This window comes from Dromiciops gliroides, chromosome 2 (assembly GCF_019393635.1).
Source record: "Dromiciops gliroides isolate mDroGli1 chromosome 2, mDroGli1.pri, whole genome shotgun sequence".
NCBI lineage: Eukaryota > Metazoa > Chordata > Mammalia > Microbiotheria > Microbiotheriidae > Dromiciops > Dromiciops gliroides.
In genome coordinates, this window is record NC_057862.1 from 262,221,049 (window position 1) to 262,234,992 (window position 13,944).

The 13,944-nt window shown below is 36.1% G+C and overlaps 2 protein-coding genes across 6 annotated transcripts in view; one reads left to right on the plus strand and one right to left on the minus strand.

Moving 5' to 3' along the window:
* KLHDC2 (kelch domain containing 2) overlaps positions 1–9,002 on the plus strand; it is a 33,233-nt gene extending 24,231 nt beyond the window's left edge. For both annotated transcript variants that reach the window (XM_043981636.1, XM_043981637.1), the window contains exons 4-13: positions 472–587; positions 1,018–1,099; positions 1,418–1,501; positions 2,630–2,710; positions 2,784–2,842; positions 3,122–3,231; positions 3,654–3,726; positions 8,038–8,125; positions 8,210–8,262; positions 8,618–9,002. In XM_043981636.1, coding sequence (XP_043837571.1) covers positions 472–587; positions 1,018–1,099; positions 1,418–1,501; positions 2,630–2,710; positions 2,784–2,842; positions 3,122–3,231; positions 3,654–3,726; positions 8,038–8,125; positions 8,210–8,262; positions 8,618–8,741 — 870 coding nt within the window. In that variant the 3' untranslated portion in view covers positions 8,742–9,002. The remainder of the gene's footprint in view (positions 1–471; positions 588–1,017; positions 1,100–1,417; positions 1,502–2,629; positions 2,711–2,783; positions 2,843–3,121; positions 3,232–3,653; positions 3,727–8,037; positions 8,126–8,209; positions 8,263–8,617) is intronic.
* NEMF (nuclear export mediator factor) overlaps positions 8,991–13,944 on the minus strand; it is a 64,694-nt gene continuing 59,740 nt past the window's right edge. For 2 of the 4 annotated variants that reach the window (XM_043981635.1, XM_043981634.1), the window contains exons 29-33: positions 13,001–13,033; positions 10,525–10,625; positions 10,387–10,430; positions 10,221–10,300; positions 8,991–10,078 (exon numbers count right to left, since the gene is read on the minus strand). In XM_043981635.1, the coding sequence (XP_043837570.1) occupies positions 10,001–10,078; positions 10,221–10,300; positions 10,387–10,430; positions 10,525–10,625; positions 13,001–13,033 (336 nt within the window). In that variant the 3' untranslated portion in view covers positions 8,991–10,000. Of the gene's footprint in view, positions 10,079–10,220; positions 10,301–10,386; positions 10,431–10,524; positions 10,626–13,000; positions 13,037–13,944 lie in introns of all 4 variants that reach the window. The other 2 variants (XM_043981633.1, XM_043981632.1) reach the window with 1 other exon arrangement.

Here is a 13,944-nt window from a genome sequence, read left to right on the forward strand (position 1 = left end):
CTAATAAGATATTTGTGTATTATCTATTGACTCACTTAACATTTCTTTTGAAGGTAGTTTTGTTCCTTATAATTGAATCTTAGTATACCACTCTTACAAAAGGGCACTATAATTGATTGAATTAATAGATGTATAGCACTGTCTGATTTACAAAGCATTTTCTGCAAGGTCCTTTGAGATAGTAGTAATATGAATTTTGACACAATTTGGGGGGGGAGAAATTAGCAGTGCCAAGATCAATGAAAGGAAGATTGTAGTAGGTTGGATAGGTTACAGAGCTTAAATTTCGTAGATTAGGAGATATCTTGTAGATACAGGAGGAAAAGTTTATCTTTGAAGCTGGAATGACAGACTTTTGATAACCTACATTAAAATACCTAGCTATTCTCTATTGGAAATCTCAGACTGATAATATTTCTTTAGTTGTGTCCATTCTCTTCTTTCTTCCCTAAATAAATTTTTTTTCTGCAGTTCTACATGCTGGATTCAAGGTCCACAGACAAAGTGTTGCAGTGGGTAAGAATTGATTGCCAAGGAATTCCTCCATCATCAAAGGACAAACTTGGTGTCTGGGTGTATAAAAACAAGTGAGTTAGTAGCATTAGTATATTGCTTACATATAAAACTTGGTATACCCTTAAATATGTAATATATCCTTTATTACTTGTGAATAGTAACTGAATATAAAGAGTGCTTTACCCTTAAAAAACCTAAAACTGGGGCAGCTAGGTGGCGCAGTGGATAGAGCACCGGCTCTGGATTTAGGAGGACCTGAGTTCAAATCCGGCATCAATTAACAATTACTAGCTGTGTGACCCTGGGCAAGTCATTTAACCCCAATCGCCTCATGAAAAATAAAAAATCCAAACCAAAACCCTAAAACTTAACATTCTTATTTAAGTGAAGTAAAAATCAAAAAGATACTTCATCAACATTTTGAATATGATACAATAAAATGAATCACTAGTGAACAAAGTGGTGATGGAGTTTGTAAAATGTCTTATTTTTATATTACAGGCTAATATTTTTTGGAGGTTATGGGTATTTACCTGAAGATAAACAACTGGGAACTTTTGAGTTTGATGAAACATCTTTTTGGGTAAGTGATTTTTAACACTGACTCACTATTAATAACTGTTAAATTAAACAGAATTATTAATATCACCATATACACACCCCTTTCCTCCCTTCCATTTCTAGTATGCCTTGTTAATCAAGTTATGACTATGTAAAGTCAAGTCAACAAACATTTATTAAGTAATTATGTGCTAAGCACAAAGGGGCAAAAAATAGTCTTTTCTCCTAAGGAGCTCACAGTGTATAATTTAATATAATATGGATAAGTATGTGGCAATCATAAATTGGGAACTAAATATGGCCAAAAGTAGTTAAAGTAAAATTTTAAAATCTTATTTAGAATTCAAGTCATCCCAGAGGATGGAACGATCATGTACATGTTTTGGACACCGACACTTTTACCTGGAGGCAACCTATAACTACAGTAAGTTGCTACAGAACACTGAATTAAATTAGTCTTCTTATTTTGGTCACAATTGTTTTAAAGTATAACTATCTTCTCAGACTAGAAAGTGGATTGAAGAAAGATGTGAGTTGTGATTTTGTTTGTCTACTTTTTGGTTATAGGATGTAATCTATTTTTGTAATTGTTATAAAGACAGTAGGTGATGTGGTTGATTTCTTCAAATTTGGTGATCTTAACCCCAATTGCCTCACCAAAAAAAAAAAAAAGTGGGGCACCTAGGTGGTACAGTGGATAGAGCACTGGCCCTGGATTCAGGAGGACCTGAGTTCAAATCCGGCCTCATACACTTGACATTTACTAGCTGTGTGACCCTGGGCAAGTCACTTAATCCCTATTGCCTCACCCCCCCCCCCTTAAAAAAAAAATTTGGTGATCTCCCTCTTGTATGCTCATAAGGTAAAATATATAGCACCTTGCTATCTAGGCACTATGTTGAAAGTGAATTCATTTGTTTTATAATTCTTTTATAGCCTATTTTTTGTATTTAGAAAAAAAGTAAACTTTTAAAAGAATTATTTCTTCATTAGTTCTTTTTTTTTTTTTTTACGGGGCAGTGGTGTTAAGTGACTTGCCCAGGGTCACATAGCTAGTAAGTGTTAAGTGTCTGAGGCCGGATTTGAACTCAGGAACTCCTGAATCCAGGGCCAGTGCTTTATCCACTGCGCCACCTAGCCGCCCCATATTAGTTCTTTCAAAAAAGCAAATAATAAATTGAGATGAAGAATTTTTTGGGGGGTGGGGTGGGACAGTGAGGGTTAAGTGACTTGCCCAGGGTCACAGAGCTAGTGTCAAGTGTCTGAGGCCAAATTTGAACTCAGGTTCTCCTGAATCTAGGGCTGGTGTTTTATTCACTTCGCCACCTAGCTGCCTCATAAATTCTACTTCACACTACAGATTTACATTTTATTTAGGCAGTTGGTCTAGTCTTCCTAACCCTTCACATTACCACTGCTGGTGACTGTTTTTATTTGCTGTGCTCCAGATACAGTTCTGTTAACATTGTTCCCATTCCCAGAAACAACCAGTTTCTACTATCAGCTTAGCCTAGTCTGTTAACAAAATTTTCCTGTGTGATATTTTTTGCAGGGTAAATCTCCTTCTCCTAGAGCTGCCCATGCCTGTGCTACTGTTGGAAATAAAGGCTTTGTATTTGGAGGCAGATACCGAGTGAGTATATCACTTCCTAAATTTTGGTTTGCTTCTGGATTATTCAGAGTAACTTTTTTTTCCCCTCCCTTAGGACTCCAGGATGAATGATCTTCATTATCTTAATCTGGACACATGGGAATGGAATGAATTGTAGGTAACACACAACATTAGAAAAGTCCTTCAAAAGAAAAAACTTTCCATTGTAGATTCATTCCTTATTAAAGCTCTCTGTTAATAAATTTTCTTTATCATAATCATTGAGGCAAAACTTTCTGTTTTTAAGTATCCCTTACTTAAGAATTACTAAAATTTTGCTAATGCTAATTCATGCCAATTTTTAACATAGTTGTTGAATTCTGTGTTTGAAGAAAAGTGGAGAAAAAACTATAACATTGTTGCATTGATTACAGCTATTTTTTACTTTTTCAGAATTCCACAAGGTCTGTGCCCAGTTGGTCGTTCTTGGCATTCTTTAACACCAGTTTCTCCAGATCATCTTTTTCTCTTCGGCGGGTTTACCACTGATAAACAACCACTAAGTAAGTTGGTTTGATGCTTTTGAGCAGAACATGTGCCCCTAACTTTCCACAAAGAGTACGTAAACAAATGTAATTAATATCTGTGTTACTCTAGAAAATCCAAAGAGTCATTTACAAATAGGATTCTGTGCTTCTTTTAATCAGATACAATCTCCCCATTCATATTTTTGTTTAATTTTCAGAGGGTCTCAAAGTTGTAGGGGATGGATGGGATTTGCTTAGCTGTGAGTTCTAATGAAGGAAAAAAACCACTACATCTCTTTCTATTTCTTCTACATACACTGTTCAACTTATACACAAAATGTAATACCTTTTTGGAAATGAGCTTCAAACCTCTCTTGGTAAAAGTAAAAAGTACAGTTTAACATCACTTCCACATACAACAAAATAATATGCGTAAGGGTCTTTTTTCTTTTCTTCAGGTGATGCCTGGACTTACTGGATCAGTAAGAATGAATGGATACAGTTTAAACACAGCTATACTGAAAAACCAAGGTATAAGCAAACAAAAATGATTCATCAGCTTTATGCTGAACAAATAATTTGTGCATGCATAAGTGACTTCTGTGTGTAATAGAGAAAGGGGTGAATAAAGGTTATCCCAGAAGTAGCAACCTGGATGTCTCAAGTTGTAGATATCCTCATAAGAAACAGCGAAGTTGGGAGGAAGGGAAAAATTTGTTTGAAAGGCTGACAGAACAACCACTTTGAGAATGGACTTTTAAGAGACTAAGGTCTAGGAGACACATTAGAAATAATTCCATCAGTTAAATCAACTAAAGAAGAGAGGAGAAAGGACAAAAAGGTGGCTCAGGATAGTCATGGAGGACCACTGTTTTTAGGAATTGTCAGGTAGACAATGAACTGGTGAAGAAAATTGAGTAAGAGAGCAGCTAAGTGGATAGAGAACTGGACCTGGAGTCAGGAGGACCTGAGTTCAAATTTGGCCTCACATAATTACTAGTTCTGTCACTTAACCCTGATTGCCTCTCAAAAAACAGAAGAAAAAGAAAATTGAATAATGGTTAGACAGGTAGGAAAACCCAAAGAAAGCAGCATAAGGTAAGAGAAGAGAGAGAGTAACCAGGAAGTGGAGGATGGTCAGCAGTATCTAAAATTGTAGAGAGATTAAGGAAGATTAGAACTGAGATAAAGCCTTGCAGACTTCACTTTGGAATTAAGATGGTAACATTTGAGATAGGACTTCTGGAGATAGAGTGATTATAGCAGTTGGAGATTGAAAAGGAAGAGAAATGTACAACTAGTAGCTTGAGGGAATGTTAGAGTAAATGTTAATGATTGAACTGGAAAGAGTACAGTTAAACAGATGTGAAGTTGGACAGATCTGTTAGGATTTTTCTAGCATTCTGGTCTCATCATTCAAAAAACATTTACTAAGTACCTTCTTTGGGTCAGGCACAAAGAATTAGGTGCTAAGGATTCAAGTATTATATAAGTAGGTCATTGTGGAATAAAACACTCCCACCTCCCTGCACCATGTATGGAAGTAGAGATCAGTGTCAGGCAGTGTTCCTAACTCTTCTCCCTTATATACAGAGGAAATCAATGCTAAAATCCACATGATTTTAAAGGCACTTATAGATTGATTTTCACATTCTTAAAGAGAGGAACATCCCAAAAGAATATAAAAGATCAGAGTATTATTATACCAAAAAAAAAAAAGACATTGAAGAAAACAGCAGTACCAGCCTATATTCCTACTTGCTCATCTCTGTTATTTCCTGTGTTCATACAAATTCTATGTTGATTATAAAGCATTTTAGGTAGATGACCTCTATCCAAGTTTGCTTTGAGTTTTAAAATCTATCCTTGAAATACAGCCTTCTCTCTTCCAAAACAGTGCCACTCATGCATTTGCCAAGTAGAAGGTTCCTTGGTAGATAAAACCAGTGGTAACTTTGTTTAATGATCACATGTACTTTCTTTTTTTTAAATTAAAAAAATTTTTTTTTTTTAGTGAGGCAATTGGGGTTAAGTGACTTGCCCAGGGTCACACAGCTAGTTAAGTATTAAGTGTCTGAGGCCGGACTTGAACTGAGTCCAAGGCCGGTGCTTTATCCACTGCGCCACCTAGCTGCCCCACATGTACTTTCAAAGAAGTCATTGTCATGGATGATATCCTGTATAAAACTTAAATGGAACCAGATTTTCAAGAAACCAGAAAAAGACATTCTTTTCTCTTTTCTTTCTTTTTTGGTGAGGCAATTGGGGTTAAGTGACTTGCCCAGGGTCACACAGCTAGTAAGTGTCAAGTGTCTGAGGCCGGACTTGAACTGAGTCCAAGGCCGGTGCTTTATCCACTGCGCCACCTAGCTGCCCCCAGAAAAAGACATTCTTACCAGCCAGTCTGTCATCTCTACATTTTCTTTTTTTTCCCTTCCCCTTTCTGTGTGGCATTTTTTTCACTCTAACCTTCTGACAGGTGTGAGGTTTCCTCTCATCCATTTGAGATGCTTTTTTCCCCATTGAAACCTCACTTCCATTCCCTTCAAGAATACTTCATTGCCTGCTAACCTTCAGTGTTCCACAGGCCTCTGCTGTTTAGTCAGTTAAAGCATTTATGAAGCATACTGCTTCATAAATACACAGAGAGGCAAAAGACAGTTCCTGCTCTCAATGAGCAGGAGATAATTAAGAGAGAGTGAACTATAATTGAGAGGTTGGGAAAGGTTTCATGTAAAAACTGGAATTATACCTGAGACTCAGCGGAAGGAGGCAGAGATGAGAGAGAACATTCCAGGCATGGGACCTAGCTAGTGAAAATGACAGATGAGAGGTGGAATGTCTTGTTCAGGAGATAGTAAGGAGGCCAGTGTCACTGGATGCTAGATGGTATAAGGAAGTGATTAGGGGACCAAAATGCTAGCTTCATTCCTCTATCTTAGCTCTGCCCCTTTTAATCTTTTTCTTTTCTTTTTCAGCAACAAACATTTATTTTATTTTCCAGTTACATGTAAGGGTAGTTTTCAACATTCATTTTCATAAGATTTAGAGTTCCAAATTTTTCTCCTTCCCTCTCTCCCTTTCCTCCACCCTCCACAAGATCGCAACCAGGTTACATATGTACAATCCACAAGTGTTCTTTTTATCAGTTCTTTCTATAGGGGTGCATAGCAGGCTTCCTCATTAGTTCCTTGGGATTGTCTTGGATCATTTCACTGCTGAGAGTAGTTAAGTCATTCACAATTGCTCATTGAACAATACTGCTGTCACTATGCACAATGTCCTCCCAGCTTTGCTCACTTCACTATACATTGATGTTCATTAGTCTTTCCAGGTTTTTCAGGGATCATCCTTATAATCTTTTTACTAATTGTTTACTTTTCTTTATTACTAATTTCCTTTTCCTTCTTATTGAATCAGGTCCTTCCTCTTTAATTATCCTTAATCTTGCTTCTTCAACTATCACAAAATCTTAAAGTAGAATCTGGACCTGGAATTGCCCTTCAAATTTTCCTCAGTTTTGTACTTCCCACATTTGCAAAGAGAAGTCATTAAATGAGAGATTTCACTGCATAAAATTGACTAGTGTCTGAATTAGGTGGGCATCTAAGAAAAAAGACTTGTAGGAAATAGCAGTAAAATGATGGACAATTTGATGAAATGTTTGGAGAGTATTCTGGTGAGTGGGTCAGGAAGCCTTAATAATAAATCCCTTTTGGTCTGAAGCCCTAATGTTTTAGAAAAATCCATTTGACTTACACTATTTATCATTACATCAGCTTTGAATAGACAATATCATAATGTCTGTTAGAGTCAGGACTAAGTAAGTTCAAGTTCTACCTCTGTGACACAGATGTGGTTTTCTTACTGGGAGTTCTTTCTCAGGCTCCATCTTTCCCCCTGAAATGGTATGGTATAATTTCTTTAGCTAGTTAATAATTTTGCAATCTAAAATTTTAAGCTTCTGAGGGAATAGGTATGATTTTACCTTTTTCTGTTGGAATAATTTATTTTTCCTATAAAGGTAACTTGAAATGCTCATCATTCTTTGTGTTCTGGAGTGTTTTTCTTTTTTTTTTAAATGCTACTATATACATTTATAATGAACTTCATAAATTGCTTAGGATAGGGGCAGCTAGGTGGCACAGTTAACACTTGCCCAGGGTCACACAGCTAGTAAGTGTTAAATGTCTGAGGCCGGATTTGAACTCAGGTCCTCCTGACTCCAGGGCTGGTGCTCTATCCACTGTACCACCTAGCCGCCCCAGGAGTTTTTAAGGTACATTTTCCTACAAAAGACTGACATGGATTGTCCTATGCGTTAAGATTATTTTGACAGCTGTACGGAGCAGAAGTTTCTGTCTCTGAAAGGAGTGTAGTAGTAGTAGTAGTAGTAGTACTGGTAGTGTAGAAACATTTGAATAGAGAGATGTGGAAATAGAACTGCCTAGAACTGGCAATTGGAAGCATATTTTAGATAGAGAGATAGATGGCCTGAATGGTATCCATTTGGCTAATACCTTGGGTGACATTTTTTATTTGTGTGTGTAATCACTAACCAGATAGGTAGATACCATTCAGGCTATCTCTGACCCCAAAACATTCAAAGGGAAAATTGTTCACCTAGCAATGTGTATAATATGGAGATGTATGTGTATCTTTATAATGCACCAAATTTTTATACTCCTGTTTTGGTGTGATATGATTATAGCCACAGGGAAGGGGAAGCTTTCTTCTTCACCTTCCTTACTTAACATTATAGCGGGGAAGAGTATAAAGACGGCTAACCTGTAGAAAGGGAGGCATTTTGTTTAAACATGAAATGTTTTTGTTACTCTGCAGGTTGTGGCATACAGCTTGTGCAAGCGATGAAGGAGAAGTGATTGTTTTTGGTGGGTGTGCTAACAACTTGCTTGCCCAGCACAAAGCAGTAAGTATAGTTTTATTTTTTAAAGATGATTTTTTATTTCTGAATTTCAGTGACTAAAAAAATTTTTTTTTAAATCTCTCTTAGGCTCACAGTAATGAAATCCTTGTGTTTTCAGTACAACCAAAATCGCTTGTAAGGTAAGCTAAGGGGGAAAGATGCTTTTTTTTTTTTTTTTTGGGCGGGGCAATGGGGGTTAAGTGACTTACCCAGGGTTACACATCTAGTAAGTGTCAAGTGTCTGAGGCCGGATTTGTACTCAGGTACTCCTGAATCCAGGGCCCGTGCTTTATCCACTGCGTCACCTAGCCGCCCCAAGATGCAATTTTTAACTGGTTAATTTCTTGTAAATCATATTTGGGAAAAAATTGGGCACTTGCAGGAGGGTGCTAACAACAAGCATCACTTATAAACCATCTAATATTTCCTTATCTCCTTTTTGATAATTTATTAAAATTCAAAGTGCTTTTAACCATGTTTTTTTCTCCTTTTCAGGCTAAGCCTAGAAGCAGTCATTTGCTTTAAAGACTTATTAGCCAGCTCATGGAACTGCCTTCCAAAGCACTTACTTCACAGTGTGAATCAGAAGTTTGGTAGTAACAATACATCTGGATCATAAGACACTCTACAGGTCATGCCTCCAATAAATCTTGCATGGACAAGCAAAATTCTAAAAGGTGTAATTAATTTCACAAAGTGTGGCATCATCTGTAAGCTGTGTTGTAAGCTTTTTTTTGGCTTAAATATGCATGTGAATGGCCTAGAGAACCTATTTTTGTGTCTGAAGATATTTGCAATAAATGTATTTAATGCAAATGATTCTCTTCTATTAGAGCAAAAAATAAAATAAAACATACTGGACAGAAAGTCCAAGAACGGCTATCACATATTCTTATTTAATACTCTGAATAGGGCATACAACTTAGAGAATCATCTCACAATCTTAGAGAAGCTTACAACTAGAGAAAAGGTAAAACATAAAATAATTTAATTGAAATTTAACTTTCAAGATCATGGGATTTTGACATCATTCATAAATGGAGAAGTGAAATGGTACAATATAAACATCCAATTAGTACATAATCATATAATTAAAGATTCTCCTGCCACTAGAAGTTTTTGTATAAATTTCTAATGAAATCTTTCCTTTCCCTTTTCCTCCCCTCCCCCCAAGTATTATTTCTTTTACTTAGAACTGAGTATAATAATTTATCATCTTCTGGCCTGAACAAAGGAATCCCAAAAGGTTGGAAATATATCTAATTCTGGGAAGGGAAAAAAGACATTTTTAGTAATTGCAGTTCTTTAGTAGTACAAATACCAGCATGCTGTAGATACCTTAGCTTGATAACAAAGTAGTGAATGTGGCTGGCACAGGGTAGTTCGGGGAATGGGGGGCAGGTGAGGGCAGAAAGAACAATTGAATTATATTCAGTCTTTTTTTTTATAAACACATTCATAGCTTATGCCAACAGGAACTCCAGAAGTGATTGATTGGAGAAGGAAAAATTGCATAAACCCAATTACAATACAAATCAACTAGCTATTAACATTAGGAGAAAAACTGTTCCAACAGAGTAGGATCCAAGAACATGTGTTACAAGCTAATTTTTAGGTCTGCAGTATATGTACTATCTCAGTATTTCAACATGAAATGAAGGTTCACTTGTGACCTAAATTTCACATTAATTTAGGTGAACAGGCGCATGTATAGTGTTGTAAAAAATTTTATATAAACTTACAATTAAGATACTGAGTTTTTTCCATTTGAAATGGAGAAAAGGTTATTTTGTAGAATGCATATATAGTACAGCCTATTTACCTAAGCCACTTTGAGCATTTGAGTACCTTTCAAAATAGGTTATTATTTTGTCTCAGTTATTTCTTCTTTGCATTGAGCAGATTGGGTGCAGATACTTTCACTTTCCCAGGAATATTTCTTGACAAGTCAGTGTCCTAAAAAATACAAACATATTGAGTACCTTCATGTTTTTCAGGTTCTAGACATTAAACATTTACAACCACTATTTTAACTCTGACTTTACTATTAGAGCCAGAGGCTATACTAGCGGTCCAAAGACTATGGAAGAAAACCTACCTTTACACTACGAAATAAATCCTTTTCTCTTGCTGTTGCTTCTTTTGAATGCATGAAAGTATTCAAGGCAGTTTTAGCAGCTATAAACAGAAAAGAAGAAAACTGAACTGGTTGTCATTAGTTCACCATCATCTTTAAATCTTAAAGAATCAGAGGACAATAATACCTTTTCCTTTTTTCTGGACTCCAGGAGTAAGTTTCACTTTGTATCTTTAAAAAGAAATTGCCACATATCACTAAATTATGAAGCAATTTATAAAGCATTTTTGTTGTTGTTGACTTGACTAGCCTAATGGTGACTTACTTATAGTTGGTCATGGTGGTATATGGGGCACATATTGGTATAGCAAAAAGCAGCACATCTTCAGAGTGGGGTTGTCCTGTCAAAGAATCCAACAGGTTCTCCTAGAAAGCAAAAACTGCTTTGAAATGGGACAAAATTCAGATACTGTCTATTTAGATGAATACTTTTTTTATCTCCCTTCAATTCTTTTATGTTAAGTGTAATTTAGGACTTTATTTCTTTTCTCTTAAGAGAACCAAGGAGGGTACCTACTAGGGTTCACCCTGACAAGGATGCTTACTTAATTTTATAGTGGCACCATAGGTTAAGATCTGAAAGTGACCTCAGAGTCTCCTATTCCAGCCATACACACAAAAGTTACTGATTCAAAATCCTCTAGCTACAAAATCCAGTTTCCAGCACCATACTCTATTAATGCAAATCAGGCTACTTTTAAAACACCGAAGAAATATAGTATAAGACTAAGATTTTTATCAAGGTGGACAGAAATGGAATAGATACAGGGCCAGCTTTCTCTTATTTAGAGAAAATCAGATTACTTATCACTTAGACTATCTGATGCTGTTTTTTCTTGACAGCTGTTACAGAACCCCTTTAATATTTTAGGCTCCATACTGTAATGATTGGAATGATGCCACCTGCTGGAGATTTACTGTAGAAAAGCTCCCCACGAAGTGAAGGTCTTTGAGGGCAAGACCAGGAGTCTTTTCTTTGGCGTCAGGAAGTGACGTCTGCTAGTGGGAGGAAGAAGGAAGAGACTGGCACTCTGTCTTGCGCTCTTTCCTGCGGAGGGAGAAATGTGCTCTCCCTTTAATAGATAGATGAATGTAGGCCTTTCTCTCTCTCTACCAGATTCTTATTCTCCTTAATAAATGCTTAAAAGTCTAACTCTTGCTAAAGCTTATAATTTATTGGCCACCACTCATTAGATATTTTAGTCAGAATAGCTAGAATTTTAGCCCATAACAATACCAAATACCACCCAACAGTTTCTGTGTCTAGGGATACACGGGTTGCAGCAAAAAGCCTAGAATTAAGAACATTTATCCAAATGTAACTTTGCAGACTGAAAGTGAAACACATTTGCTGCCTCTCAATAAAGAGGTGGTATTGTCTACTTATCGAATACAGTATACTTTGCTGTGCTGATCTGATTTCCTTGACTGTTTGTTATAAGGAAAGTTTGCTGGGGAGGGGGAAGAGTGATGGGAAATATAACCAAAAAAGAAAAGTGGATTAATAAAACATTTAAAGAGAGAGATAATTTTTATAAGCCTTAAGAAAACTACTCAGCAATTATCATGATTGTATCTACAAAAAAAGTCTATTTTTCATAGTAGTTCATTATGTTGTGGCAAAGAACTGAAAATAGATGAAGTACTCATCAGCTGCGGGGGGGCGGCCTGAGTAAGTCAGGTATAAGGTGATAGAAATACCAGTGTGCTTTAAGAAATAATGAAGGAGATAGTTTCAGATCTTCCTGAATCCAGGGCCAGTGCTTTATCCACTGCGCCACCTAGCTGCCCCCAAGGAGATTGCTTCAGGGAAGCCCAGGAAGATTTTGTGAATAGATACAAAGTGAAGTGAGCAGAAGCAGGAGAATAATTTATAGAATTACAACTTGACTTAGCAATTCTGATTAATGCAATGACCAATCACAATTCATAATGAAACTGCTACACTCCTCCAGATAAAGAGACACAGGATGGACTCAGTACAGACTGTGTGTGTGTGTGTGTGTGTGTGTATAAAAACATCGCTAATGTGGGAATTTATTTTGTCTATAGACGTTTGCAATGGATTTTGTCTTTCTTGCTTTCTCAGTGGAAGGGTGGGAATTTGGAACTGAAACTAAAACTGAATTTTTTGAAAAGCCTCTCCAATTAGTACACAAGGTTCCCATTAGTTAACAAAGAGTTAGTTTCAACCATATGTGTTCAGAGATGTGTTTAATACCAATAATATATGGAGAAACATTGAAGAAGTGAGGACAGTACTAACTAAAGAGATTTATTTTATTGTACCTTTTTTAAAGATGTGTAAAATTTCAAAAAGGAAAAATAGCAGATTAATTTGACAAAGACTGGTTTAGTTTCTCTCCTCTTTTACTTGGAATTCACTCTTACTGTAGCCCATTAACTAACTACAAAAGGATTTAAATTTGCTTCATGAGCAATTTGACTACTAGGTGCAGAGTACTCAGCTAAAGAGTAGCATTAGAGTCTACGTGGGGTCCAGGAAGCTTGGTTATAGGGTTCCTAATTCTATGTCTTTCTGTTCTTAGGGCCCCTGCCCACATGTTGTTCAACTTGATCCATTCACTATTAAAGAATAAGGAAACCTAGGGCAAATGGCTCTGTGTAACATCAAAGAAGGACTTAAATTGGCACTAATATTTATGCTGAATCTTTTAGGAAACAGATGATACAGTGCTGTGAGAGCCCCTATTGGTCCCCATGCCCCCATAAAATCATACCTCATTTCCTTGTTGGTCTATATCTTGATCTTCCTGCTCCAAACATGGAAATAAAAGTGTATAATTAGTGCAACAAAACCCTTGTAGTCCATGTCAAAGATCATGTAACAGCCAAGACATCGTGATTAATAGGCTGTCACCACCCGACCCTTGCTGAGAGACAGATTTATATTCAAGAATGATCTGCGAGCAATGAATTTGAGTGTTACAGGGTATAAAAATCTGGACCTGGCATTTAAAATTTATTTTTCAGAGAGTAATACCACTCAAAGGGAGAGAGTAAAACAAAGTAAAGGTTTTTTAAAAATAGTGATCTAGCACATCTCCATGTTGTCTGGGAAGTTTTTATTGTTCTTAATCTGCAAAGGTATGAAGAATAACCAAACTAATTCATCAAAAGAAACAATTTTGGAAAGAACCGAGGATCAACAAGTCTTTTATCAATTACTACTGCCTCCAGAAAAATTTTCTGAAATGTATTACCCCAAATAATCAGATTATATTTTCTAATAAATAATGTACATGAGAGGATTCTTGCATTTGAACAAAATTTTCTTCATAAGAAATTCAACCCCTAAATACTGAATTACTATAAATTATAGACCTTAACTAAACTTAGATCCAAGACAACAGAATAATACAGAATATCAGAATGCAATAGTCCAAAATAGTGCTTTTATTACCACCAAAGGACATTAAAAAAACAAAAAAGGTAATTACTATATACATTTAGGAAACTACTGAGCTGGAAACATGGTGGTTTATGACCTAAGTTTAATTTGTCACAAAGAACAATGGTTGCCCAAACCTTTTTTTTTTTTAAGATTCTGCATTGAATTCATCAGAAACAACAGAATTTTTTGTTCAAATAAACATTTTCAAAATCCAGAAATTTAAAGTTTTTTTTTTTGTTGTTGTTTTTTGGTGAGGCAATTGGGGTTAAT